The sequence below is a fragment of the Myotis myotis genome, unplaced genomic scaffold, assembly GCF_014108235.1.
Source record: "Myotis myotis isolate mMyoMyo1 unplaced genomic scaffold, mMyoMyo1.p scaffold_m19_p_6, whole genome shotgun sequence".
Taxonomy (NCBI): domain Eukaryota; kingdom Metazoa; phylum Chordata; class Mammalia; order Chiroptera; family Vespertilionidae; genus Myotis; species Myotis myotis.
In genome coordinates this window covers 97512155-97539056 of record NW_023416368.1, presented here as the reverse complement: position 1 = coordinate 97539056, position 26902 = coordinate 97512155, and the positions used below count along the sequence as shown (strand labels likewise).

The 26902-nt window shown below is 48.0% G+C and overlaps 1 protein-coding gene across 7 annotated transcripts in view; it reads left to right on the top strand.

The window, feature by feature from the left end:
* The window catches only part of INSR (insulin receptor), a 164363-nt gene that overhangs the window by 83504 nt on the left and 53957 nt on the right, over positions 1–26902 (top strand). For all 7 annotated transcript variants that reach the window (XM_036315560.1, XM_036315556.1, XM_036315555.1 and 4 more), the window contains exons 3-7: positions 14349–14670; positions 19057–19205; positions 20263–20407; positions 23431–23645; positions 24575–24701. In XM_036315560.1, the coding sequence (XP_036171453.1) occupies positions 14349–14670; positions 19057–19205; positions 20263–20407; positions 23431–23645; positions 24575–24701 (958 nt within the window). The remainder of the gene's footprint in view (positions 1–14348; positions 14671–19056; positions 19206–20262; positions 20408–23430; positions 23646–24574; positions 24702–26902) is intronic.

Sequence of the window (26902 nt, the reverse complement as noted above, 5' to 3'; positions counted from 1 at the left end):
TTAACTTTGGTCGAGGAGGATCTCAAAACTGCAAATGTGGTTGCAGAGACAAATGAGAGTGTTAAATGAGTATATAAATGACACAATGAGTAATGAAATCTATCTATACAGGAAGAAGGAAATCATGAATTAACAGGGACTAATTAGAAAACAAACAGAACTGACAAATTCAAGAGCTGGATCTTTTAGAACTTCAGTGCCCAATAAGGTAGCTACTAGCCAGAGGAAAATTCAATTTCTCAGTCACGTTACCCAGATTTTTAGCACTTGGTGGCTACATGTGGCTAGAGACTGCTGAATTGGACAACACAGATAGAAAACTTTTCTGTCAATTTAGAAAGTTTATTTGACTGTGCTGTTTTAGCAGGAAGTATCTATATAGTAACTAAGAAAAAGGGAGAAAAGGGAGGGGGAGAACAAATATTGTGTGTAAGTAAAATTAAGGATAAAAATGGAGATGTAACTTAAAATTCATAAAAAATTGATAAAGATAGCTCTAATGATAAGTCATTTGGAAATATTAAAATAATTTTATTTACTGGTTTAAGTACTTATTTAATTATTTTCTTTTGCAAGAAATTATGGCTCTGAATTTGCTCCCTCCCGCAAATAGCTATGTCTCCATATCATAAGGTGCACTCTTAGCCATCATTAATTTCTAAATAGCCTGTAAAATTTAAATTGGCTCAAGAGACAGAAAACCTGAGCAGACTGACACTCCACAACTTTGAAAAACTCTTGCTATAGTTAATTGCCTAAAATTTGTGTGTATTGTGTACACAAATGAAGAAAAACTTTAAAAATGTCCACAGTGAACAAACAGGGACCCATGCACCTTAGCAAGTGGTTTGCAGGAGCGAACTGGGTGTTTGGAGGCCTGACTTAGCCCCACAACCACAGCGTGTGCAGAAGCCCGGACACCCTGGACGCCACACCTCAGAGGCGGGTCCTCCAAGCTTCAGCTCCTCGCTTCCCTGTCTGTAGTTTCAAGGTGGCAGCTTGGGAGTCACCCAGGTGATAAGTCTCCATGACCTCACCTCCCTGAGGGCTTCCGAAGCCAGTCCCTCTTCCTCCTGTTCCCTGGCCTTCCTCAGCCCTCCACCGAGAACCAGAAAATCGCCCCCGACGTGGATCTGGTATCTTTTCTGGCCGGTTCCTCCTGCGGGCAATGTCCAGGTCCCTCTGCTCCCTCCCCTTTTGTCTGTCCTGGTCCCTCACGCCGCCTCCCCTAGGCTTGGCCCTTCTTCAGCTCTGAAGTGCTCAGAGTTCCCTGGTGATTTGTGTATTTGCACGGACTGCCTCTCTCCTGCTGGGATAAAGCCAGTCACCCGTTCCCCCATCTTTTCTTTCTTCTTTTGAAGGAGCTTTATTGTGCACCTACTGTGTGCCTTGCTTTGGGATGCGGTAATAAGAGAGACAAGGCCCTCCCCTTCATAGGGCTTACCTGTCTCTTTTGTGCCTCCTGGGAGGGCAGAGCCATCATTTCTGTACCCCAATGCCTAGAAGGGACCAGGTCCAGGTGGGCGGGGGCGGGGGAGGGGGGCAGGTGAATCCAACCCACAGTCTAACTCCGTGATGCCACACCCAGTCCAGGTTTCCCGGGGGGACCTGGGTTCGAGTTTTAGCACGGCTGCTTGCTAGCTGATCTGACATTAGCAAAACAGCCCTTCGCTGCCTCGGTTTCCACATCAGTAATGGAGATGGTTACTTGAATAATAGTCCATAAGAGCATATTAACCGACATGTGTTGAACATTGTATTATGCAAATGGATCCACATTTCAAAGTGTATTCCTTGGGCGTGTGGGGGTTAGAGATAATGCCCGTTCGCTGCCTCGGTTTACTGGAATTGCAAACACACGTGCAGCACACAGGTTTGCCATCTTCACATGCACAGGAAACATCGGCTGGCCTGGAGGGCAGCCCAAAAAAGTATCCTGTAAGTTTTCTTAGGAATATGATTCATGAGTATGGCCCTTGGTGTTCTGGGGAGTGGCGGGTGGAAACACTGGGGTGTGGGGTACCGGAGTGCGGACCTTCACTACCCCTAATTTGGGTGATAATGCCATGTGACTCCTTTCTGGACCCTCCAGAATGAGGCCGGGGACCAGGGCGCCCCTCCCGGGAGCTGCCAGCCGGCAGTGGCCGGCGGTGCCCGATCTCCCGTGGGCCACGCTCCGCGCGCCGGCCCAGTCCGCCCGGTGGCTGCGTGGGGCCTGGGGCCGCCTGCGCGCTGGGCTCTCCTTTCCTTCCACCTCCGCCAAAGCGCCGTCCGCCGCACTGTCGCCCCGCTCGGGGCCCGGCGACTGTCACTGTCACCGCGCCCGCCTATTGGCTGAGCCGAGGGGCCCGCCTATTGGCTGAGCCGAGGGCGGTGCTGCGGCCGCCCCGCCGCCCGGCCGGCCCGGAGCCCCGAGCCCGGAGCGGAGCGCGCTGGGCTCTGCGGCGCCCACGTGGCGGGGGCGGGGGCGGGGGAGGGGGGCGCGGCCTCGCGGCCCCGGTCGCCGCCCCGCCCCGCGGACGCGCACACAGAGTCGCCGGAGCTGACCAATCCCGAGGCTGCCTCGGTGGGGCGGCCCCGGCACCCCCCCTCCTGGCCTTCGCTCCCGGTGTTTCGAAGAATTCTGCTGCGCGATTCAAAACGCCCTCGGAAGCCAGCCTGCCCTCCCCGGGCGGAGGGGAGACGGGGTTTCCTGGCTCCTGCGCTTCCACGTGGGCACCCAGGCTCGAAAGGGCGTCTGCTGATGACCCAGCTGTCACAGGTGCACCCATCCCCTCCCCGCCCACCTTACCGTCCGGCTGCCAGGGGCTGCCCGTGCCAGCCCGTGTCCAGGATGCTGTGGGAGAGAAAAACCTTTGAATGCGGACAAAGGAAATTATCTTCAGGAGTTTGTAAAATTCACTCTTGGAGGGAGAGCTCTGGCACTCTGGCAAACGTGTCTGCAGACCCACATGCAACTGTTCTGTTCGGAAATTTCTGGAAAGCCATCATTTTGGGAATAACATATCTTGAGGTTTTTTTTTAAACTCCAGGCTTTGGAAAGGAATGTAACAACATGTTATTAACATATGTCAAGCTATGGAAATATTAATAGTAGTTTGTTTTTTTGTTTTGTTTTGCTTTTTACCATACAGCTTAAGAAAAACCAAACGGATTGAGCTTTAAAAGGCAGAGAAAAAAAAGGGGCTGTATTTTTTAGGCGCTAAGTTCGTCTCTCCTGCTATTCCTGTTGTCCATCACCAATAATGTATTTTCCTGGTCTGGGTTCCAGTCTAGGGTCACACTTGGTGTTTAGTTGCCTTGACGGTTGGCTTTGTAACAAGGCAGAAATGATCCGAAGAGATCCCGTGTGAAAGCTCTCATCGGTGCCTGTCAGCTATTCTTACACAATCACTGCTGGAATATTCAAGGATAGAATTATACAGTTGATCAGTTGATCAATAACATTTATTAATTGTCTAGCAGAGGCTTTTAGAACATGTATTTTCAAATGTATGTCAGTTTTAAAAGGATACTACACATACATCATCAAAATCAAAATCAGCTGCACTGTCCATGGGCAGTCCTTGGGCACAGCCTGTGGCCCTTCCAGAGGGACATAGATCCCATTGTGTTTTTCTCCCTCCCCACCCCCACTTTAAGATATAATTTACATACAGCAGAATTCACCCTTTTCGGTGTAATGTTCTGCAAGTTTTAACGGTATAGTCATGTAACCACCCTCATAGTCAAGATGTGGTGGTTCCGTCATCCTCCGAAATTTCCCTGTGAAACCTTTGCACTCAGCGCCTCCTCGGTTCTAGCCCCTGGTCACCACGGGTGTGTCCACTGTCCCTATAGTTTTGCCTTTTCCAGGATGTTGTATAAATGGACTCATACAGTGTGGAGTTTTAGAGGCCAGCTTCATACCCCAATATTATGTATTTGAAATTCATCCACATTGTTGTGTGGATATCGGCACTTCATTCTTTTTTTCTTTTTTCTCTTTTTTATTGCTCAGTAGGCTCATTGTGGAGGTGCAGTGTTTGTCCTTCCCCCAGTGAGGGGCGCTTGGGTTGTTTCCAGTTTACAATGATGTGAATGTAGCCACTGTAAACATTCCCATATGTGTGAACATATGTTTTGTTTTTCATTTCACCTGGGTAAACCTGTAGGTTGTGTGGTAAGGATAGGAAGTATATCCTTGACTTTATAAGAAATAAGAGGCCTGGTGCATGAAATTCGTGCAATGGTGGGGGGGGGGTCCCTCAGCCAGCTGGCAGTTGGACATTCCTCTTGCAGTCTGGGACCCCTTGCTCCTTACTGCCCGCCTGCTCGCTGCTCCTTAGCGCTGCCGTGGAGGTGGGAAAGGCTCCCCCGCTGCACTCGCCAGGCCCTGAGCCCCCTTCTGGCTGAGCGGCGCTCCCCCTGTGGGAACACACTGACCACCATGGGGCAGCTCCTGCATTGAGCATCTGCTCCCTGGTGGTCAGTGCGCATCACAGCTACCAGTTGTTCTGGTCATTGCGTCATAACGGTTGCTTAGGCTTGTATTATATAGACTAGAGGCCCGGTGCACGAAATTTGTGCAGTGTGTGTGTGTGTGTGTGTGTGTGTGTGTGTCCCTCAGCCCAGTCTGCACCCTCTCCAATCTGGGATCCCTCTCACAATCCAAGACTGCTGGCACCCAACCGCTTGCCTGCCTTCCTGCCTGATTGCCCCTAACTGCTTCTGCCTGCCAGCCTGATCACCCCCTAACTACTCCCCTGCCAGCCTGATCGATGCCTAACTGCTCGCCTGCTGGCCTGATTGCCCTAACTGCCCTCCCCTGCCAGCCTGGTCATTCCTAACTGTCCTCCCCTGCCAGCCTGGTCACCCCTAACTGCCCTCCTTTGTTGGCCTGTTCCCCCCCCAACCTCCCTCCCCTGTTGGCCATCTTGTGTCCACATGGGGGCGGCCATCTTGTGTGTTGGAGTTCACTGCTCTGAACTTGCTTTTTTTACTTAATGCTATCTTGGAAATGACTCCAGCACTAGGATGCATAGAGCCTTCTCGTTTTTCTTATAGCTGTGTGCTCTGCCACCTCCTTGATCTGCAATACTTTATTACAAGTCTCCTGCTGTAGACTTTAGATGTTCCCAGTCTTTTGCTGTTATAAACCCAACTGACTAATGTCCCCCCCAACTTCCCTCCCCTGTTGGCCTGGTCCCCCCCAACTGCCCTTCCCTGCTGGCCATCTTGTGTCCACATGGGGGCGGCCATCTTGTGTGTTGGAATGATGGTCAATTTGCATATTACCTCTTTATTAGATAGGATTATCAAAGTGTTTTTTTAAACTAGCTTCCCATTTTGTATTCTCACTATGTGTGTCTCTCTCTCCTTTTTCTACTAATGTTCTTTCTTTTTTTTTTAATCCTTACCTGAGGATATCTTTCCATTGATTTTTAGAGAGAGTGGAAGAGAAAGGGAAAAACAGAGAGAAATGTTGATGTGAGAGAAACACATCGATTGGTTGCCTCCTGCAGGTGTCCGTGCCATTGACTGGAATCGAACCTAGGACCCTTTGGTCCGCAGGCCAACAATCTATCTGCTGAGCCAAACCGGCCAGGGCCTAATGTTGTTCTTTAGACACTGCTCTGAACTTGCTTTTTTTACTTAATGCTATCTTGGAAATGACTCCAGCACTAGGATGCATAGAGCCTTCTCGTTTTTCTTATAGCTGTGTGCTCTGCCACCCCCTTGATCTGCAGTACTTTATTACAAGTCTCCTGCTGTGGACCTTTAGATGTTCCCAGTCTTTTGCTGTTATAAACCCAACTGACCAATGTCCTGTTGTGTGAAGAATATCCTTGTCCAGTAGTCTGTGTGCACATATGCTGTCTTGTCTGCAGGTTAATTCCTCGAAGTAGAAATATCGGGTCACATTGCACTTGCCTCCTTTGCTTTGAAGTACTGCTCTCTTTTTTTTGAAGCATCTCTCTTTTTAAAAAATATTCGTTGTTATTGTCGTCAGTATTACAGGTGTCCCCCAGGCCCCTCTCTCCCCTCTGTCCCCCTCCACCCAGTCCTGCCCCACCCCAGGCCTTCACCACACTATTGTCTGTCTTGGGCTATGCATTTCTGTATATAAGCTCTTCGGTTAATGTCTTCCCACCTCCCTCCCCCTGAGACCTGTCAGTCTGTTCCAGGCTTCCGTGCCTCTGGACCTATTTGTTCGTCCGTTTATTTTATTCATTAGATTCTACATATAAGAGAGATCATGTGATATTTGTCTTTCTTTGACTGGCTTATTTCACTCAGCATGATATTCTCCAGGTCTCTCCATGCAGTCTCAAAGGGTAAGAGATCTTTTTTATTTTTACAGCTACATAATACTACATTGTGTAAATGTACCACATCCTTTTTATCCACTCACCCACCGATGGGCACTTGGGCTGTTTCCAGATCTTGGCTATTGTAAATTGCACTACTATGAACATAGGGGTGCATATATTCTTTCTGGTTGGTATTTTTGGATTCTTAGGGTACTTCCTAGAAGTGGGATCCCTGGGTCAAATGGCAGTTCCATTTTTAATTTTTTGAGGAAACTCCATACTGTTTTCCAATCTGCATTCCCACCAGCAGTGCACCAGGGTTCCCTTTTCTCCACATCCTCACCAGCACTTGTTTGTTGACTTAATGGTAACCATTCTGGCAAGTGTGAGCTCATGATAGTTTCAATTTGCATCTCTCTGATGATTAGTAACGTTGAGCATTTTTTCCTGTTTCTTGGCCATTTGTATATCCTCTTTAAAGAAGTGTCTATTCAGGTTCTTTGCCTATTTTAAAATTGTATTGCTTGTCTTTTGTTAAATTGTATGAGTTCTTTATATATTTTAGTAATTAATCCCTTATCAGATGTAGCATTGGCAAATATGTTCTCCCATACAGTGGGTTCCCTTTTCATTTTGAGGCTGGTTTCTTCTGCTGAGCAGAAGCTTTTTAGTTTGAGGTAGTTCCAATAGTTTATTTTTCCCTTTGTTCCCCTGGCTCTAGGCAATGCATCTATGAAAATTCTGCTACATGAGAAATGCTGCGTATGTTTTCTTCCAGGATTTTTATGGTTTCATGAGTTACATTTAAGTCCTTTATCCATCTTGAGTTTATTCTTGTGTATGGTGTCAGTTGGTGGTCTAGTTTCATTTTTTTGCATGTGCCTGCCCAGTTCTCCCAGCACCGTTTATTGAAGAGACTGTCTTTACTCCATTGTATGTTCTTGCCTCCTTTGTCAAACATTAGTTGAGTGTAATGGCTTGGGTCATTTCTGAGGAATCTGTTCTGTTCCATTGATCTGTGTGTCTGTTCTTGTGCCAGTACCAGGCTGTTTTGATTGCGGTGGCTTTGTAGTATAACTTGATATCTGGTATTGTGATCCCTCCAACTTTGTTCTTCTTTCTCAAGATTGCTGCGGCTACTTGGGGTCCTTTTTAGTTCCATATAAATTTTTGGAATGTTTGTTCTAGATCAGTAAAATATGCTGTTGGTATTTTAATAGGAATTGCATTGAATCCAAAGATTGTTTTGGGTAGTATGAGTATTTTAATTATGTTAATTCTTCCAATCCACGAACACGATATGTGCTTCCACTTGTTTGTGTCTTCTCCTATTTCTTTTTTTAATGTCCTATAGTTTTTCCATGTACAGGTCTTTTACCTTCTTGGCTAAGTTTATTCCAAGGTATCTTATTTTTTTGTGTAATGGTAAATGAGATATATATATATAAGTTTCTCTTTCTGAGAGCTCATTAATGGTGTATAAAAATGCCATCAATTTCTAGATGTTGTTGTTCTGTCCTGCTACACTGCTGAATTCGTTTATTAAATCTAGTAGTTTTTTGGTGGAGTCTCCAGGATTTTCTATATATAATATCATGTCATCTGCAAATAATGACAGTTTTACTTCCTCCTTTCCAATTTGGATGCCTTTTATTTCTTCTTGTCTGATTGCTGTGGCTAGCACTTCCAGTACTATGTTGAATAAGAGTGGTGGAAGCAGACATCCCTGACTTGTTCCTGTTCTTAAGGGAAACACTTTTAGTTTTTTCCATTGAGTGTGATGTTGGCTGTGGGTTTGTCATATGTGGCCTTTGTTACGTTGAGGTATGTTCCCTCTATTCCCCTTTTGCCGAGAGTTTGGCATGTCTGTAGATCACTCGTTAGGGACAGCATCTCTGGGCGGGGTCGTTGCACTTCATCCAGAGGGTCCAGCCAGAGTGCTGACAGCAGCCTCTGCCCATGTCACCACTTCATTTGGAGGTCAGTTACCAATCTTCTCAGCAAGGTGCAGTGGAAAAGCCAGTTGAGGTGAAAGTCTCAGGAAGGCAGTGGCCGCACCTGCTAGTGGAAATGGAGGCCAGGGGTTTGGGAAACTTTAGGGGCGAAACGAGAAGAAATTAGGTCCAGCAGCCCAAGATAGCTTGGGGGTGGCGGAGGTGGGGGGCTGGCTGGACTGACGGGGAACCGGTGTGCTTGCGGGGGAAGGGCTGGCGCTTGCCATATCGGGGAGGGCTGGGTACATCTCCCCTCCGCGCACAGCACACACCTGGCCGTGGAGGGTTGACAGCTCCTGGATTGCTGGGCATTTTCTTGAAAAGGTGGCTATCCTGTTTCACAGAAGCAGCACCAGGTGGTGGGCCTCTGAGACTGGGACTCACTTGGTGTCTGGAACAGGACGCCCGGCTCGGAGCATGGGGAGAGAAAATCAGCCCTTTCTTCATGGGGACTTTTTTTCATCTTGATCACGCGTGGTTTTCTTAATTCAGTCTGAGAGGCCGCCCTGAGTGGCATTTCTATTAAATAAGATAAAGCACTTGGAAACAGAGTGGGAGAGCTTATCATTTTCAACGTTTAACTTTCTTCAAAAGTTAAAAACAGAATTCAGGCAAAAACACACAGCACCCCAAAGTGGGGAAGAATACCTGTCATTTTGTTGTTAATCCTCACCCGAGGATATATTTCCATTGATTTTTAGGGAAAGTAGAAGAGAGAGGGAAAGACAGAGAGAAACATCAATGTGAGAGAAACACATCAATTGGTTGCCTCCTGCATGAACCCCCACCGGGGCTGGGGCTGGGCCAGGGCCGGGGAGGAGCCTGCAACCAAGGTACATGCCCTTGACTGAAATCGAACCCGGGACCTTTGGTCTGCAGGCCGACACTCTCTCCCAGTGATGGTGAACCTTTTGAGCTCGGCGTGTCAGCATTTTGAAAAACCCTAACTTAACTCTGGTGCCGTGTCACATATAGAAATTTTTTGATATTTGCAACCATAGTAAAACGAAGACTTATATTTTTGATATTTATTTTATATATTTAAATGCCATTTAACAAAGAAAAGTCAATCAAAAAAATGAGTTTGCATATCAGGTGACACGCGTGTCATACGTTCGCCATCACTGCTCTATCCACTGAGCCAAACCAGCTAGGGCACACCTGGCATTTCTTTAACCCTTTAGTGAGGGGTCAGCAAGATGGCAAAGCCAAAGCTTTGAGATCCCTGAAAGGGGATTGCAAGTTAGATACAGGCTGCTTAATGTCATATGAACAATAACACTGCCATTGGGGGAGGTTATCTCTTCTCCTGGGTAAAATGATTTACAGCAGATCCATTTGTAAGTTGACATCTGCCTTCCCGGAGGCTAGGCCTAATAGAAACAGTAAATCAACCACAGGTACGTCTTACTGGGTAAAGGGGTGGCAACTGCTTTTGTAAATAAAGTTTTATTGGACGCCGTGGGTGTGGGGCTGCATTCATGCTGCAGCCACAGAACGGACTAGTTGCGACAAAGACCAGAGGGCCTGCGTATTTGCTTTGTGGTCCTCTGCAGAAACAGTTCTCCAGCTTGGCATAGGGAAGTCCTGTGGCAGCCTTCAGCCTGTTTGCTGGTGTTGCATCGCTTTCTTAGCATTGTCTGGTCCGGAAGGCCTTGTGTTTGGAAGGCTCTTGTTAGGTCTTTGCTGATGCCTCCTCTGAAGTTAAGGACTGGCCCTCAGATGCAGCCCCAGCTCAGGAAATAGGCCCTTCCTGCTCTCACATATGACCTCCCAGAGGGTGGGGTCCCTGTGGGCCCTAGATCAGCAGTCGTCCGAAAGGTTGGCGACCGCTGCCCTAGATCATTGTTGTCTGCCTTCTATTTATTGCTTCCTGCCATTGTGTTTCAGCCCTGTGTCCTGGCAGATAAGACAGATCATTGAGAAGGATGATGGTGATAATAACAGTAATAACCACAATAGCTGACTGATATCACACCTACAGCGTGTCTGACAGAGAATGCAGCGCTTTACCCGTATCATCGCACTTAGTCACAAGGAGTCAAGGGACTTTTCTAGACAAAACCAAGGCTGCTGTTGGTTCTTTCAAGAAACCTTCCTGGTGTTCCTGTGTGGCAGCAGGTGCTACGTCACTAAAGCTAAATTCTCATCACTCTTCCCCCTGGACTGCGTGGACCCTGGGGCTGACTTTGCCATTGTTTGGACCCAGGAAATCAGAGGCAGAGCCAAAAGAGTGAGGCTCCACTTTGGGCGCTGCTGTATCTGTGAAACAGACATAATATTATTTATCCCCTCCCTGCTGGGGTCTCTGTTAGAGTTAAGTAAAGAGACTATGGGTGGTATGTGAACCCTAAAAAGACTACACAGGTGGTGGGTTAACCCCCATCCCGCTCCTGTTACAGCTTAATTCTTTCTGGATCCATGGAGAAAGTCAGAATATGCACATACGCATAGGTTTTCCATATTTTTGCATGTGGTTTTTCAAGGTGTTTGTGGAGCTCCTCCAACTGGGAATTCTTGAGCCATCAGCTAAAAATTGGGGACTTGTAACTGTTCCAAGTCCTTCCTTTTGCCTCCTCTGTCATAAGTGAACATGTGTCTACCGAGCTCCTTCTGGGTGCGGGGAGAGGCAGAACAGTGAATGGTCCACACGTGGCCCTGCCCCCTAAGCCTCTCCAGTCACTCAACAAGCACCCAAGGTAATTTCAAGAGTGGTAAGTGCTATAAGAAAAGCATCACAAGATAATATGCCAGAGTGTGGTTTGAGAAGGAAGGAGTGACTTCCACTGGGGAGGTCAGGGAAGGTCTTTCTAAGGTGTTGAGACCTGATGGATGAGAAGAGCCAGTCACTGTATATAATAAAAGACTAATATGCAAATAGAACAAACGGTGGAACAACCGAACCAGTCGCTATGTTGTGCGCTGAACATCAAGGGGAGCGCAGAACATGGCGGGTGTGGGCAGCAGGCGGCAGAGCATGGAACATGGTGGGCCTTGGCTGTGGTGAGATGGTGGAGCAGGTGAGCGAGGGCCAGACCAAGGTGGGGCGCCGGTCGCTGTCATCAGGGTGAGCCTCTGGTGGTTACTGAAAATTCTTTGCTCCCGAGTGCCACAGTCCTGCCCGGAGCTTGCACCTACTGCTGGTGCTGGTCCTGCTCGCACCTGCTGCTGGTGCTAGAGCCACTGCCGGCGCCCAGTGCCAGTCCTGATAGCTCAGTGCCGTTGGCAGGTGCGAGTGGCAGCTGCCGGTCCCAGTAACCCCTGAGGGCTACTCCACCTCCCCCTGCTCCTGAGGGGCGATCGGGGCAGCAGCCGCTGCTCGCACCCGCTGATGGTGCCAGCCCTGCTCGCACCCACTCCTGGCACCAGCCCCAATCGCTCTGCGCTGTCAGCAGGTGCGAGCACGGCCGGCGCTGTCAGAGTGTGGGAGCAGTGACGGTGGGAGCGGGCTGCCGGCAGACTGGGGACCGGGTGCCACAGCTGGAGGGGCTGAGCAGGGGTGCAGAGGATGGGCCGAGACCCGCCCCTGTGCCCACTGCAGCCTTGTGGCTCACAGTTCCTTTCAAGGTGCACGAATTTGTGCACTGGACCCCTAGTGGGAGGATAATAAGTAGGGTGCTCTAGCCAGCACATGCAAAGGTCCTGAGGTTGGACTGAGCCTGGGTATGTGAGGGCAGAAAGGAGACCCGGGTGGCTGCTGCCTGGGGCTGGGAGGACTCGGGCCGGCAGGCACTGAGACCACGTGAGCCCTCTTGGCCTTGACAAGGAGTTTATTTTTATTCTCTAAGCCTCTGCTGTCCAATGCAAGAGCCAATGGTCATAAAAATTGAAATGGAAATACAATGAAAAGTTTGGTTTCTCAGTAGAAATTGGAAGCTGTGTGTACTCTTGGCAGGAATGTAAAATGGTTCAGCCACTGTGGAAAACAGCATGGTGGTTCCTCAAGAATTTAAAAATTGAATTACCATAAGACTCAGCAATTCTACTTTTGGGTATAGACATAAAAGAATTGAAAGTGGTCTCAAAGAGATATTTGCACACCCATGTTTACAGTAGCATTATTGACAATGGCCAAAAGGTGGAAGCAACTTAAAAATGGGGTTTCTCGTGTCATTAACCACAGTCACCAGCCACAGGGGAGAAGTGGCTGCCATGTCAGACACACACAGATGGAGAACGTTTCTGTCACCACAGGATGTTCCATCAGGTCGTGCCGCTCGTGTGTACATGGGGCTTCAGAGGTCACTTCCACTCCCTGGCTCCCGGGTCCACTCAGGCCGTTTGCTGCAGCAAGAAGCCTGAGGGTTTGGAGTGAAGAACACTCTGGGTGTCCAAGGCATGTTTCACGCATGCAGGGAGGGAGTGAAGCAGGCCCCTCTGCCACAGGCTCTCGCTGCCGAGGTCTGTCCAGCCACAGGGAGGCCGTTTGTCCATGACAGTCTGGGAAGGGAGGGCTGGCCATCAGGGTCCAGGCCACATGCGGGGGGCCGAAGTCCAGGGGTAATTGGGAAGCAGTGAGCGGTGAGACACTGGGAGGAAGGGGATGTGTAATGAGCTGCTGGAGGAAGCCAGGAAGGGGCCCGGCCCGCATGGACAAGTTCAGTTGCATTGAACAAGAACATTTCTCCAGCCACGAAATCCACACACAGCGTCTGCCTTCCCCAGGGCCTCCTCTTTCCTGCCATCCGTCACCTCGTTCAGGCCGCAGCAAGAACGTTACCTCTCGTCACCTCTGGCACAGTGCGTGCTGCATATCCAATTACACGCCTGTGTGTTTGAGTAACTACGATGCCTTCTTCATGAGACTGTGTGCTCCCTAAGGCAGGGCCTGTGGCCCTGCAGTGGCTGCAGTATCTAGATTAGTGTAAGCCCGTGTCTGTTGAAGCAGTATATGACTGTTGTGCAATTTGCTTAACCTTCTTGAGCCTCAGTTTCCCCCTTTGTGAAATGGAGACAGTAATATGTCTGTTTATACCAGTTGTGCGCTGAAGCTGGCTTGCTAGAGTCAACTGTTCAGTTTTCAGGAAATTTGCGAACTGTTTGTTAAGCTGTTATTACAATTTAAATAATATAAACTTATAATTAAACAAATTATATTAAAATCAAAGGTAATAAATACTCAAAATTCACTGCATCCTAATGACCTCACTATAGTTTTCTATAAGTAGTCCCTTCTTATCCGTGGTTTCTCTTTCCATATTTTCAGTGACCTGTGGTCTGAAAATATTATGGAAAATTCCAGAATTAAGCAATTCATAAGTTGTAAATTGTGCGCCATTCTGGGTAGCATGAAGCCTCTTGCCATCCCACTCAGTCCCTCCCGAGACGCGACTCATCCTGTTGTCCAGTGTCTCCACCATTTATATGCTCCCTGCTCGCTGGCCATTTAGTACTGGCTCGACTATCAGATTGACTGTCGTGGTATCTGATAATTGACCCTATTTTACTTCATAATGCCACATTCACATAGCTTTTCTTACAGTCTATTGTTATAATTACTCTATTTTATTAGTTATTGTTGTTAATCTCTTATTGTGCCTAATTTATAAATTAAGCTTTATCATATGTATGTTCAGGAAAACACATATCTATAGAGTTGGGTACTGTTCAAGGCTCAGGCATCCACTGGCGGTCTCGGAATGAATCCCCCAAAGGTGAGGGAGGGCGGCTGTATTTATGCTTTTGAGGTTATTTGCTGCTATTCAGCCTATATGGTGGAAGTACTGTTTACGCCGTGGTGCCATGTATCTCTCACCAGCTCCATGTTCAGTAACTTGAGGTTGGTGGTATTTACACCGTGGAAATTGGCAGATGCTACAGGTCGGATCCTCTCTTACCCCCTCCCTCTGAAGTGGTTGTTAACATTTACGGCACACCACTGGTTTGGGGGCTTAATGAGTTCATGCTTTCGTTAATGGCTTTGTGCGTGGGGCCCAGCATGTGCTGTCGAAGTGAGGCCGTTGTTATTATTTTGTTTCGCTTGCTTTCCCTAATCTAGCACTGCTGTTCGTGCGGACAGGAGCTGGGCAACCCACTGACCAGCCGGTTTTTCTCTCCCCAGTCTGCCCGACCAGCTGCAAGTCGCACGGCTGCACTGCTGAAGGCCTCTGCTGCCACCCCGAGTGCCTGGGCAGCTGCTCTGAGCCCGACGACCCCACCAAGTGCGTGGCCTGCCGCCACTTCTACCTGGACGGCAGGTGCGTGGAGACCTGCCCAGCCCCGTACTACCACTTCCGGGACTGGCGCTGTGTGAACTTCAGCTTCTGCCTGGACCTGCACAACAAATGCAAGAACTCGCGGGGGCAGGGCTGCCATCAGTATGTCATTCACAACAACAAGTGCATTCCTGAGTGTCCCTCTGGGTACACGATGAATTCCAGCAAGTGAGTCCCGGGTGTGGGTTCTCGGTGAGGGGGAGGGGGGAGGGGGGAGGGGCAGGTAAGCAACGTGGGGCTGGTGAGGTGGTGCTACGTGTTAAAATCTAATGAACAAAATAAACGAACGAACAAAATGGAACCGGAAGCATGGGTACATGGAGCAGACTGGCTGGTGCCTGAGGTGACTGGATAAGTAAGGTGAAGGGATTAGCTAAAGAACATACATGCACAGCCCCTGGACATGGACAATAGTGTGGTGACGGCCAAGGGAGGGGGAGGTGGGAGTGGGTGGAGGTTGGCCCAGTGGGCGGAAAACGGGGACAGTTGCAATAATTTCAACATTAAACAATTTTAATAAACAAAACAGAAAACCCGTGTGAAAAACCAGCATCCGTTGCTATGGGTGAGGGCGCTGTGATGACCAGGGCATGTACTTGGGAACCGTGGGTCCATGTCTGCCTCCTGTTTTGGTTCTGGCCTTCGCAGCAGAGTCGACAAACCGTCTCTGTAAAGGGCCCGAGAGGAAGTACCTTGGCATCTTGCACATGCTTTTTAAAGCTTTCTGTGCTGAGCAGAAAGCACACAGGCAGCAGTCCCTGGCTTCCCGTCGCATCCTTCACATTCGCGGGACTGTCCCCGTGCTGTGACTTCCTGGCTCTTACACCCAAAGCGGAGCTCAGGTTTTTGTGTTTCTTCTGATCCGGAGCTGGACAGCGTGTTGAGATGAGCCCGGGGCACGAGAAGGAAGAGACTTGATTCTCGGTCATTCCAGGGCTTTCTCGTACTGGGAAGCGGTTTTCTTTGTTGTGAGTCAGATGGCCTATGCACATTGCAGACATTTGTTCATCTTGTTAGCTTCTTAGATGCTATTTTGGTTTCTTGGGGGCTGTAATCAAGCTTAAAAAATCTGTTTTCTGGTTTTTGTGTTGCGGGTTTGAAAAAACCCTCCACAAAACAACACAAAAACAGATCAGAAACAGGCGCACGCCCAGGGTGAGCTGACCTGCTCACCTAGAAAATCTCCTCTTCAGACTCAAGAATTAGCCGATGAGAGTTCCGGTGGGAAGTTTTATTTCCCGAAAAAAAAACCAAACACCTTTATTTCAGTTCTTATGAGGCTCTCTTCAAATGTTTGTGAAACCTACAAGTACAACATGTTTTGTTTTATTAGTTTTTTTTTACAAAAACCTGTTCCGTGGCTTTGTTGACCAAAAATAGGCAATTATAAATCACTTTGCATGGCAGAAAGACCCTTATCTTTTTCTTCTTTGGGCCAGTTCATCAGTAAGGTTGGGGAAATGACCATATTCCTTTTGACTCCTTTTTGTTTGTTTTTTAAATGAATCTTCTAGTAAGATGTTTATTTAAAAGACATTGGCTTTAAATAGAAGGAATTATCTCTGAGAAGCCCAGCAACCTTCACTGATGTTCTCCTGATGGTGTGGTGGCCCCTGGAGCCCACGCCTCAGGAAATGGGCGCTGTGTCCCTCGATGCTTGTGACCTTCGCTGAGTGAGAGAGGGCAAAGCAGGCGGTGCTAATTACGACTCTTTATGGCACAATTCTACTTCGAAGGTTTTGAAAAAAATGAATATTTTTTCCTTCTGAAGCTTTTAAAAATAAAAGATGTTCTTAGGAAATACGTTAGTCCTATCACATTTTCTAATGTGGTTTGATATCAAATAGGACCAGATATGCTTTCTTCCATTCTTGTGGCTTATCCAGAAATAGTTCTTGGTGTTTTCAGAGCAGAGGCCTGGGGGTACATGCGGAGTCATGGGGAGACGCCTGCCGAGAGCCGTGTGTGCTCACGGAGATGGGGAGGGCTCGGTATTTGGGGTGAATGTTGCGTCCCTGTTCCCTCCCCATCGAATGCTCTGCCCCTTGATCTTTGCACGGCCCCCTTCTTCTTGTCCAGGTCACAGCTTGTAAGTCACTTCCTCTGAAGTCCTTCCCCGTGTGCCCACTTTGTCTGAATTAGTTGTCCAGCTCCTTTTTGGCACATCACTCAGGTTTAACTCTTCATGGCTTGTACCACAGGCTGATATTGTAATTGTCAATTTATTCATTTTCCTCAACTCCACCAACAGCTGTACCAGGGTATCCGTTAGCTCCTGCTGCCCGGAGAGCAGCCTGGCACTTAGTACCTCACACTCACTCACGGTTTCTGATGGCTGATGGAAGGTTTGTCTGATGTGGGCAGGGTCAGCCCTGACTGATGGCGTAAGATAGCCAGCCGCTCGTATCCTAGATGGGCAGCCGGGGCCTCTCTCCCTGTGGTTTCTCGTCCTGGCAGCCAGGAAGGGCATGCTCCAATGTGCAAGTACTTGTCAAGCCTCGACTGACATCGCATTTGCTCATGTTCCATCGGCCAAAGCAATTCATCTGACCAAGCCCAGATTCACTGGAAGAGGACATAGACCCCACTTGATGGGAGGCCGAAAAGAACATGTGGCCATTAATAATGTCCCCAGGGAAAGTCGGTTGTTTTGTTCACCTCGTGTGCCTGTGCCGTGGAGCAGGCATTGGCAGGGCCCAGAGTGTAAATATTTTTAGTCTGAAGGCCATATGGTCTCTGCTGCAGCTACTCTGACATGATGGCGTGAGGATAGCCACACATGACCCATAAACCAGAGGGTGTGGTTGTATAGAACGTTCTTTAAAAAACAGGTGGCCATGGACTTATCATGCAGCTGTAGTTTGTGGATCTCTAGCTTAGAGTGTCGCCTGTCACATAGTGCTCAGTGAGTAGTTGTAGGACCAACAAAAGAACCAAACTTTTGGTCACAATTCTACATCCACTGCAGCTGTGCGGACACCACAGGGTGCACTGCACTACAGTTTGACACTAGGCCACTGGAGTCCGTATCAAACCACAGGTTGAAGACTGTTCTCCACAGGAAGGCCCTCGCTTCTGACACCAGCCACGCTTCGGGGTCCTTAGGCCACCCTCACTTCTGATCGACTGGCTATAAATCTGGGGGTTCCCACAAACCCTTTGGGTTCAATAATTTGCTGTAACATCTCACAGAACTAAAACACGGTGGAATACATTGTGGGTCCCGAGCCTACTGATGGTACCTCCTCATTTAGGAACGCGCTCTGCACACACATTCCCTGTAGGCAGCTCCGTAGACATCCTCCCACCAGGGCCCCTGCTTATGGCTTGACTGGCTCCCATGGTTCTTATTGTAATCACAGGACACACTTCAAAATGAACCACCAGGGGACTTTGAGGAACAGATCTGTTACTCACAGGTTCTGGAGGGTACATGGCAGAGAGAGCGAGGGGGGTGGGACCTGGGGCTCTGCCTATAATAAGTCTGAGGGTGAAGCATCTGCCGTTTCCTGGTTCGTTCTCTCTCTCTCTCTCTCTCTCTCTCTCTCTCTCTCTCTCTCTTTTTAAAAATATATTGTATTGATTTTTTACAGAGAGGAAGGGAGAGGGATAGAGAGTTAGAAACATCGATGAGAGAGAAACATCGATCAGCTGCCTCCTGCACACTCCCTACTGGGGATGTGCCCACAACCAAGGTACATGCCCTTGACCGGAATCGAACCTGGGACCCTTGAGTCCGCAGGCTGACGCTCTATCCACTGAGCCAAACCGGTTAGGGCCCTGGTTCTCTCTTTATTGTCGAATTTAAAGCATAAGAACAGGAAGTAGGGTCCAGGAAGGGGGAAGCACGGTCACCCAAGTAGTCAGGTATCTGGTGACCCAGGGCTTTCTGCAAGAAGGGCCTTCACGGGTGGAAGGAGCCTGATTCCCTCACTGGTGGTTTTCCTGCTCACTGTATCATAGGCTGGCGTTGTGTTTATTCAAGATGGATGTCCCCTGAAGTGGATGCCTCAGCAATCAAAGCTTAATGTGCGCACACCCTACCTGTACCTGTGGTTACAGCGTTGTCATCAGGGTGCTGGTAGGGTGAGGTCTGGTGACTCCAGGAGTCCCCTGTCCCCACAGGGTAGAGTGAGATCCTGTCTCCATGCGGTTCAGCGAGTCCTCTGGGCTGGAGCACAGCAGGAGCCCTGCCGTTTGGGGGGAGAAGCGTTAGTCCCCTGGTAATGCTGGGACCTGCTGCTGCAGGGAAGGGGGCGAGCCTGCCTTGTAGGTAGTGGCTTTACCTGGGCCATTTGGCCTCGTCCCTCAGGGGTCAATGTCTGGAGACATTGTGGCTTTCAGTCCCTGGTTGCGGTGCTATTGGGCGTCAGTGGGTGAAGCTGAGGGATGCTGCTCGGCACCCCCGATGCTCAGGACAGCCCTCCCAATGGAGGTTCTCGGGCCCCAGCTGTTCGCAGTGCTGTGGGTGTCCCTTGGGACCCTGTGCAACTGCGTCTGCGTGTGGAGGGGGGTCCTGTGTACTCTGACCCTCTTCCTTTGCTTTTTACTCAGCTTGATGTGCACTCCGTGTCTGGGCCCCTGTCCCAAGGTCTGTCACATCCTGGAAGGTGAGAAGACCATCGACTCAGTGACAGCTGCCCAGGAGCTTCGAGGATGCACCGTCATCAACGGGAGTCTCATCATCAACATCCGTGGGGGCAGTGAGTGCAGGGGGTGTCCCGCTGGGGTCCACGGTCCCTGGCCGTGGAGAAGGGAAATGGTCTAGACTTTGCTTCCTGCTTCCTCGGCGGTTTTAAGACTATCTTGAGTCAGTTGTTACCAGACCTGTAATTCAAAGCTCATCTGGTCCCACTCTCCCTGCTGAGATTCTGATTTTCCACATTCGTAGCTGGGACATCAGGAATTTGCATTTTTAACAAACGGCAACATTCCCTATTGCAGGTCTGAGGACTGTGTTTCCAGAAATACTGTCACAGGCAAAAAGGCATTCCTTTGTTTACGTGTTCAGCAAACATTTGTGGAATATTTAGTGAACAGGGCAAAGTCTGTGCATGATGGGGCTTGCAAATAAGCAGATCAGTTTATGATATAAACTCAGGCAGTGGTCCCACTATGCGGGGAAGCAAAGTGTGGCAATGGAGGGAGTGGGATGGTACCCTTTTCTTATAAAGCGCCATATAATAAATTTATTCAGCTTGGCAGGCCAGAGGGTATCTATTACAAGTCCTCAACTCTGCCCTTGTAGAGAACATGTGAACAAATGGATGTGGCTCTGTGCCAATAAAACTTTATTTACAAAGCAGACTGGGTTTGGCCAGTGGACTGGAGTTTGCAAACCTCTGAGGCGGAATGAGAGGTTGCTAGTTTAGAAGAGTTTCTGGTCAGAGGAGCCATGCTTTGAGTTGGTAATAGCGCGAACCAAGCTAATAGATGGGAGAGTGACATTCTGGGCAAAGGAGGCAGCCAGGCAAAGACCCGAGGCCGAATGTGCATGGTCTGCTGATGGGAGGGTGCGGGGCCCAGGTGCCTGAAGTAGTGGGAGCAAGGTAGATGAGACAGAAAGCAGCAGGCACTTACTTAGGGATTTGCTGACCCTGCAGTAAGGACTTTGGAGTGTATTTTAATTAAGTACGATTCATTTTGAGCAGGATATGTCAAAGTCATTTTCAGGTTGTAATTTAACTCCTTCCTATGAGATATTATAGGAAGATTAAAAGATTTCCATAAAACTCACTTGGTATTTTCTCTTTTCCTTAGACAACCTGGCAGCTGAGCTCGAGGCCAACCTCGGCCTCATTGAGGAAATTTCAGGGTATCTGAAAATCCGCCGTTCCTACGCTCTAGTGTCACTTTCCTTCTTCCGGAAGTTACGTCTGATTCAGGGGAATACCTTGGAAGTCGGGTATGTGGGCCTGATTCTGTGTCTATGGCCTGAGCACTAACTGGGAAGTGTGTGAGTTATAAACAGTTAGGGGTTTTTGCCAAGACATGGGAACAACCTGAGTGTCTATCTACAAATGAATAATAAAGAAAATGTGGTATGTGCATTTACATATGCAGGGAGTACTATTCAGTCATATTATTCATAAAAAAGAATGAGATGCCGCCATTTGTGACAACAGGGATGGACCTAGAGGGCATTATGCTAAGCGAAGTAGGTCAGACAGAGAAAGATAAACACTGGATGATCTCACTTATATATAGAATCGTAAAAAAACAAAAACAACAACAACCCAAGATCATAGCTATAGAGAACAGATTGGTGGTTGCCAGAGGCATTGGGGGAAGATGGGCAAAATGGATGAAGGATGGGCAAAAGGTACGAACTTCCAGTTACAAATTAAGTCCTGGGTATATAATGTGCAGCATAGTGACTGCAGTTAACAAAACTGTATTATATATTTGAAAGATGCTAAGAGAGTGGATTTTAAAAGTTCTCATCACAAGAAAAAAATATTTCTTAACTATGTGAGGTGATGGATGTTAACTAAACTTAGTGTGATAATCATTTTGCAACATGTAAATGTCACATTATTTTTTTTTTTTAAATATATTTTATTGATTTTTTACAGAGAGAAAGGGAGAGAGATAGAGAGTTAGAAACATCGATGAGAGAGAAACATCGATCAGCTGCCTCCTGCACATCTCCTACTGAAGATGTGCCCGCAACCCAGGTACATGCCCTTGACCGGAATCGAACCTGGGACCTTTCAGTCCGCAGGCCGACGCTCTATCCACTGAGCCAAACCGGTTTCGGCTAAATGTCACATTATTATAAAATACGCCTAAAACTGATGTTAGATGTCAGTTATATCTCAGTAAAACTGGGGGAAGAATAGAAGCACTTAGTTCGTATACATTATATTAGTTTCAGGTATACACCATAATGATTCACTATTTGTGTATATTCTGAAATGATCACCACAATAAGTCTGTTTCACATCTATCACCATACATAGCTACAAAAAAGTGTTCTTCTTTGTGATGAGAACCTTTAAGGTCTGTTCATTTGGCAGCTTTCAAATATTCAGTGCAGGGTTGCGAACCGCAGTCACTCTTCTGTAACTTGGGGATTTTTAAAGCCAGAAAAACATCTACTAGGAGAAAGTGCCTGGAGAACCCTGAGAGAGCAGTGTGTGTGGGAACATGTCTGAAGACCCAGCCCAGGGAAGTGGTGCCCATTCTACAGTCATTCTTGGAAGTCACAGGGGCACAGCCTAACACTGTGCCCTCCCAGGGCGCCACCTGCAGTGACACGGTGCCTGGCCATCTGGGCTTCACTGCGAGTTGGTATGCAAGCCTGACCAGGACCCTTCCATTGCTGCCTCCGGGGCCTTCTCACGTCCGGGTCCCATTCCTACTGATTTCACCTGTTCCTTAATGAAATCTTATCTCCTCTGGCCGATAGGATTCTACCTCCCCAAGATATTCTGCTGGCCTCCTGGATTTTCTTCCTTATTTACTGGATTTCCTACCCTTGAGTTTGCGCTGACCCCACTTCAGTTAATAAAATAATAGAAATCCAGACTAGCCACGATTCATGCAGATTGAGATGGACTTGTGAACAAGAAGTCTGAGGAAGGCCATCCAACAATGTCATCAAGGATAGGACCCAGGCCTCTTCCATCTTTATGTGATCATGGTCACAGAATGGCAGCCTTACATCTGTAGAACTGACAGGGAAAAGGGAAAGGGACAAAGATATATGACAATTGAGAATGTCTCTTTCAAAACATTGTCTGGAACCTCCCACATTCTCACCCCCAACATTGAATTCTGTTTATATCTCCTTGGCCAGAATTGAGTCCTGTGGCTGCTTCTAGCTGCAAGGGAGTGGGAAAGCGAATATTTACCTTTTCCAGTCTGTATAGTAGAGGAAGGCACAGGAAGAGGGGGATGTGAATGGTTTCAAGAAACCAATCCATAGAATTGGTTAGACTACATTCTGGAATCACTCACCAGCTCCTGTTGATTTTTTCTGCCATACAACTGCTTTTTTGTTGAAGTCAGAACTTTATTTGGATTATTCCAATGATCCTAAGCTGGGCATCCTAGAACTAGACCAGTGCTGTCCAACAGAAATATAATGCAAGTCACATGTGACTTCAGGCCCCACCATCTTGTAGTTGGAGATTACAAGCCGAGGGTTCTAGTAGCCACATTTTAAAAACGTTAAAAGAAATGGGTAAAATGAATTTTAACAACATATTTTACTTAATCCATTACATCTAAAATGCCATTTCAACTTGGAACCAATATAAAATATTATAAAGAAGATCTTTTATACTCTCTTATTTTGCATGCTAAGTCTTCAAGATGTGTGTTTTACTCCCAGTGCAGTTCAAAATGGCCACACTTCAGGTGCTCAGTAGCCAGAGGTGGCTAATGTCTTCTGTATCGTGCAGCACAGACCTGGATGCTTTCGTTCTCTCATTCATTATGTGCAGGTGGCCCATGGGCACAGGTCTAATCAAGTTACTGAGTTGTTATGAAACCTTCAGTGGCTCCTCTCTGCCAACCCAATAAGGTCACATGATCTTAGTCTTGATTTGGTATCCAGGATACTAGAGGGTTTGACCTGCTGCAGCTCTCCAGTGACAGAGCAGGCTACTTTGCTCTTCTGTGGGCCCAGCTCAGGTGCCTTTGTCTTTTTAGTCTTTCCCATCTGTGAAATTCATATCTCAATCCATTGTAGTCTTACTCTCCTCCCCACAAGATGGAGTTCGGATACCTTCCTGGCCATGAACACTTCCTCAAATTCCCTTGGCCCTCCTACCCCCCATTTTATACTTACTAAGTATGTGCCAAGCAAATGGTTAGGGCTGGGTATGTACTGCTGGGCAAGATCAACTCCAGCCATGGCCCCACCATCTTGTAGTTGGAGATTACAAGCTGATGAATGACTAGGTGTGTGTGTTTCCATAGGAACTACTCTTTCTATGCCTTGGACAACCAGAACCTAAGGCAGCTATGGGACTGGAGCAAACACAACCTCACCATAACTCAGGGGAAACTCTTCTTCCACTATAATCCCAAACTCTGCTTGTCGGAAATTCACAAGATGGAAGAAATTTCAGGAACTAAGGGACGCCAGGAGAGGACCGACATTGCCCTGAAGACTAATGGGGACCAGGCGTCCTGTAAGTGGTGATGGCCCGGTACTTCCAGCCTGTGGACCAGATAGTGTGGCTTCCTTCCCTTCACCTACCACACCGGCCCCCAGGGATTAGCACTGCCTCTCCTGTGAGCTTACACAACTCTTTGTGCGATAGGCTTTCTGAAATACTGAGGACAGGTGTTGTCTCTGTACCAGATACAGTGCCTGATACTGGAAGATGTTACATAAACATTGAATGAATGAATGAATACCTCCTTCTATGTGGCCTTGGATCAAATGTTACTACAGGCCCTGCAGTTGCTACAGCTGGAGACTGTCAGCTGACTGCACTCCTGTGATAGGTTCTCTCTTGAAGGAGTATCTGAGCATTGAGCTGCCAAGGCTTCCGTAATACTGTCACGCAGAGTTGATTCTTTACAGAAGAATGTGGTCCACACTGTGGGAATTCTGAGGATGAAGAGTGAGGTTGGGGTGGAGCTTAAGGGAAGACTTGCATTCCAAGCAAAGGAAATTACTCTCTCCGAGATATTGGAGAGTCAAGAAATTGTCTGTCCAAGGTATAGTGATCTAAACTCACTTGGCATGTGCTCATTTGCACTAGAGTTACATCTTCTGACATGTCAGGCTTAAAAGTCCATGTGTATGTCAAAATTGTGTCAGGACTCTTAACTATTGTCCAATTTTCCTCCTCACATTGGTGCCAGCTGCTATTTTTCAGTTGAGCATCTGGCCAGGTAATTGGCTGGCAGTATGGGCCAACTGCCATGACCAGTTCTTGCCCTCACATACTGAGAGACACATGTAGGAGCAAGACCTGTCCATGGAACAGCAGGTTGACATCTCCTTTTCATGGACAGTCATGGGAGTGTAGGATCACTGCTTTATGCTGAAACAAATGATGAAATACTGATATTGGTTTGTTTGTTTTTTAAAAAAAATAAACTTTTCTAGGTGAAAATGAATTACTTAAATTTTCTTACATCCGGACATCTTCTGACAAGATCATGCTGAAATGGGAGCCGTACTGGCCCCCTGACTTCCGAGACCTCCTGGGGTTCATGCTCTTCTACAAAGAGGCGTAAGTATAAAGTAAAAACTTGTGGATATTGCGTATGTGCTCATTGTTCCCCTCTGAGGCTGCTCTATGTCGTCTTCCCACTTGTGGAATAAACTTGTGGAAAAGCCAGAAACTGAAGCAGATAGGTTTCATTTGGGGTCCAGATTGGCCAATCTCTAATAGAAATTATTTTAATTTGCCCTTTATATGTACATCTCACCAGATTCCTTCAGTGAAAGGTCACTCGGTGTACTTAATAGTTTTTTTAAATTTTATTTTTTACCTATTTTGTATTTCTCCATCATTTAAAACGTTGGGGGAGGGAAATCCAAGATGGCAGTGGAGTAGGTGGGTGTTACACTTACCTCCTCCTAGGACTAAAAACTAGAATTACAACTAAAATATAGAGCAATCAGCCTCAATAATCAACTGAAGACTAGCTGAAGAAAAGTCTTATAACCAAGGATTTTTAGAAAAAGCCACATCAAGACTGGTAGGAAGGGCAGAGACACAAAAAGGGCTGGTGCTGCTCCCCTAGGCAGTGGCTGAAATTTTGGGGGGATATCTCAGCTGCTAACATCCCCCATAAAAGCATGGGGTCTCAACCCCAATCTGGGCTCTCTGGGCCAGAGCGTTACAGCTGGGAAGAGGTGCCCAAATAACTTATGGCTGTGAAAATTAGTGAATCTGTCTGCCAGGGAGAGACGGGAGTCTGCTAGATACACAGGCACCTTCTTAAAAGCCCAATGCACAAATCTTGTTCTCAGCCACTCACCCTGTGCTCTAGTGGAAGGAGGGTGAAGCAGATTAGAATCTCCTAAGGAGAGACTGGGGTTTGTGGCTCTGGAGAGAGAGATGAAGGAACAGCTGCCAGGATTCCTATGCTGAGTCCATCTCCCACACCACAGATGCCATCTTTCTTGGGGAGAGCATTCCCTTCCATATGGTATTACCCTGGGGGAATGCAATGAGACCACCCTCTGGACTCCCAGTTGTCCCACCCTGTGTAGCGTGGGTCCTGCTGAGGAGTAGCTGCCTGGGCTTGGGTGTAGAAGTCCAGGCAAACTCAGTGGCTTTCTGTGACTGAGCTGTGTAGCTTTGGAGTGGAGGCCATTCTACCCACTTTCTGGTGAACCTGACTGGAGGCACCTCCCCTGCAGGAGAGATCCGCTAGCCCCACCCTCCTGACTCTGGTGGGCAGAGTCCAGGACAGATTTAGTTGCTTGGCCTTGCAGTGTGGCCACTCCCACCACCTTCCCCCAAGCCTGACTGACAGCTCCTCCTCATGGGAGAGCCACTAGACCCATCCTCCTGCTGTGATTGGATGGATTCTGGGACAGACTGAGTTGTGTAGCCTTAGTACAGAGACCGTTTTTCTTTACATGCTCAACTGGTGCAAAGCCTTCCCTTCACAGGGCCAAATCTTGCTCTTTTTGGACCTGATAAACTCTGCTGGCCTTACTCTGATGACTCCCTTGACCACGCCCCATCACAAATGTGTGTGAGCACCCAGTGGGTGGCAGGTAGACTTTCTATACACTGGGACATTTACTGAGTGGCCTCAGACCCAGCATTGGCACTGAGTTTGAACCTGTGTCAATCTGGCAAAAACCAGTCACCCCTACCTGGCAATTGAACCTGCCTTGTCCAATTGGAGTACTGCCAGTGGCTCTTTCAGTGATTGAGCCTAACCGGCAGCTGACAGGCAGAGGTGGATCTCAGGGTGTGTTGGGACTTTTGTGGACCTTTTCCTGGGCCTGAAACTTGTAAAAACCAGCCATAGTGCACAGCTTGTTTCTACCTGTGCACAGCCAGGTTCAGCAGAGGCAGCCACAACTGTAGATCACTTTGAAGCTTCAAACAGGTTGCCCAGGGATAGTCAAAGGCAGCATCTGACATTGGACTGTGCCAGAGTTCCTCCTTAGAGGCCCCAGAACCAACACACCCACTGGCCAGCTTTAGGCAACATCAGAGCAAGATCTAGTAAGCTTCACAAGTTGCATATCCAAAGGAAGATCTTGGCAGGCACCAGACCCTGCAGAGGAGAATTCAGCTCTGTGTAGTCAGCACCTGCACAAAGCTCATACACTGTGGTTGGGATTGATCCTCACAGTCAGCCAGTCTCAGGACTGACCCCACCTGTGAACGGGCCAATAGCAGTCAAGACTCAATTATAAGAGAAGGGCCCACATAACCCTCACAGGAGTCATTCCTGCAACACC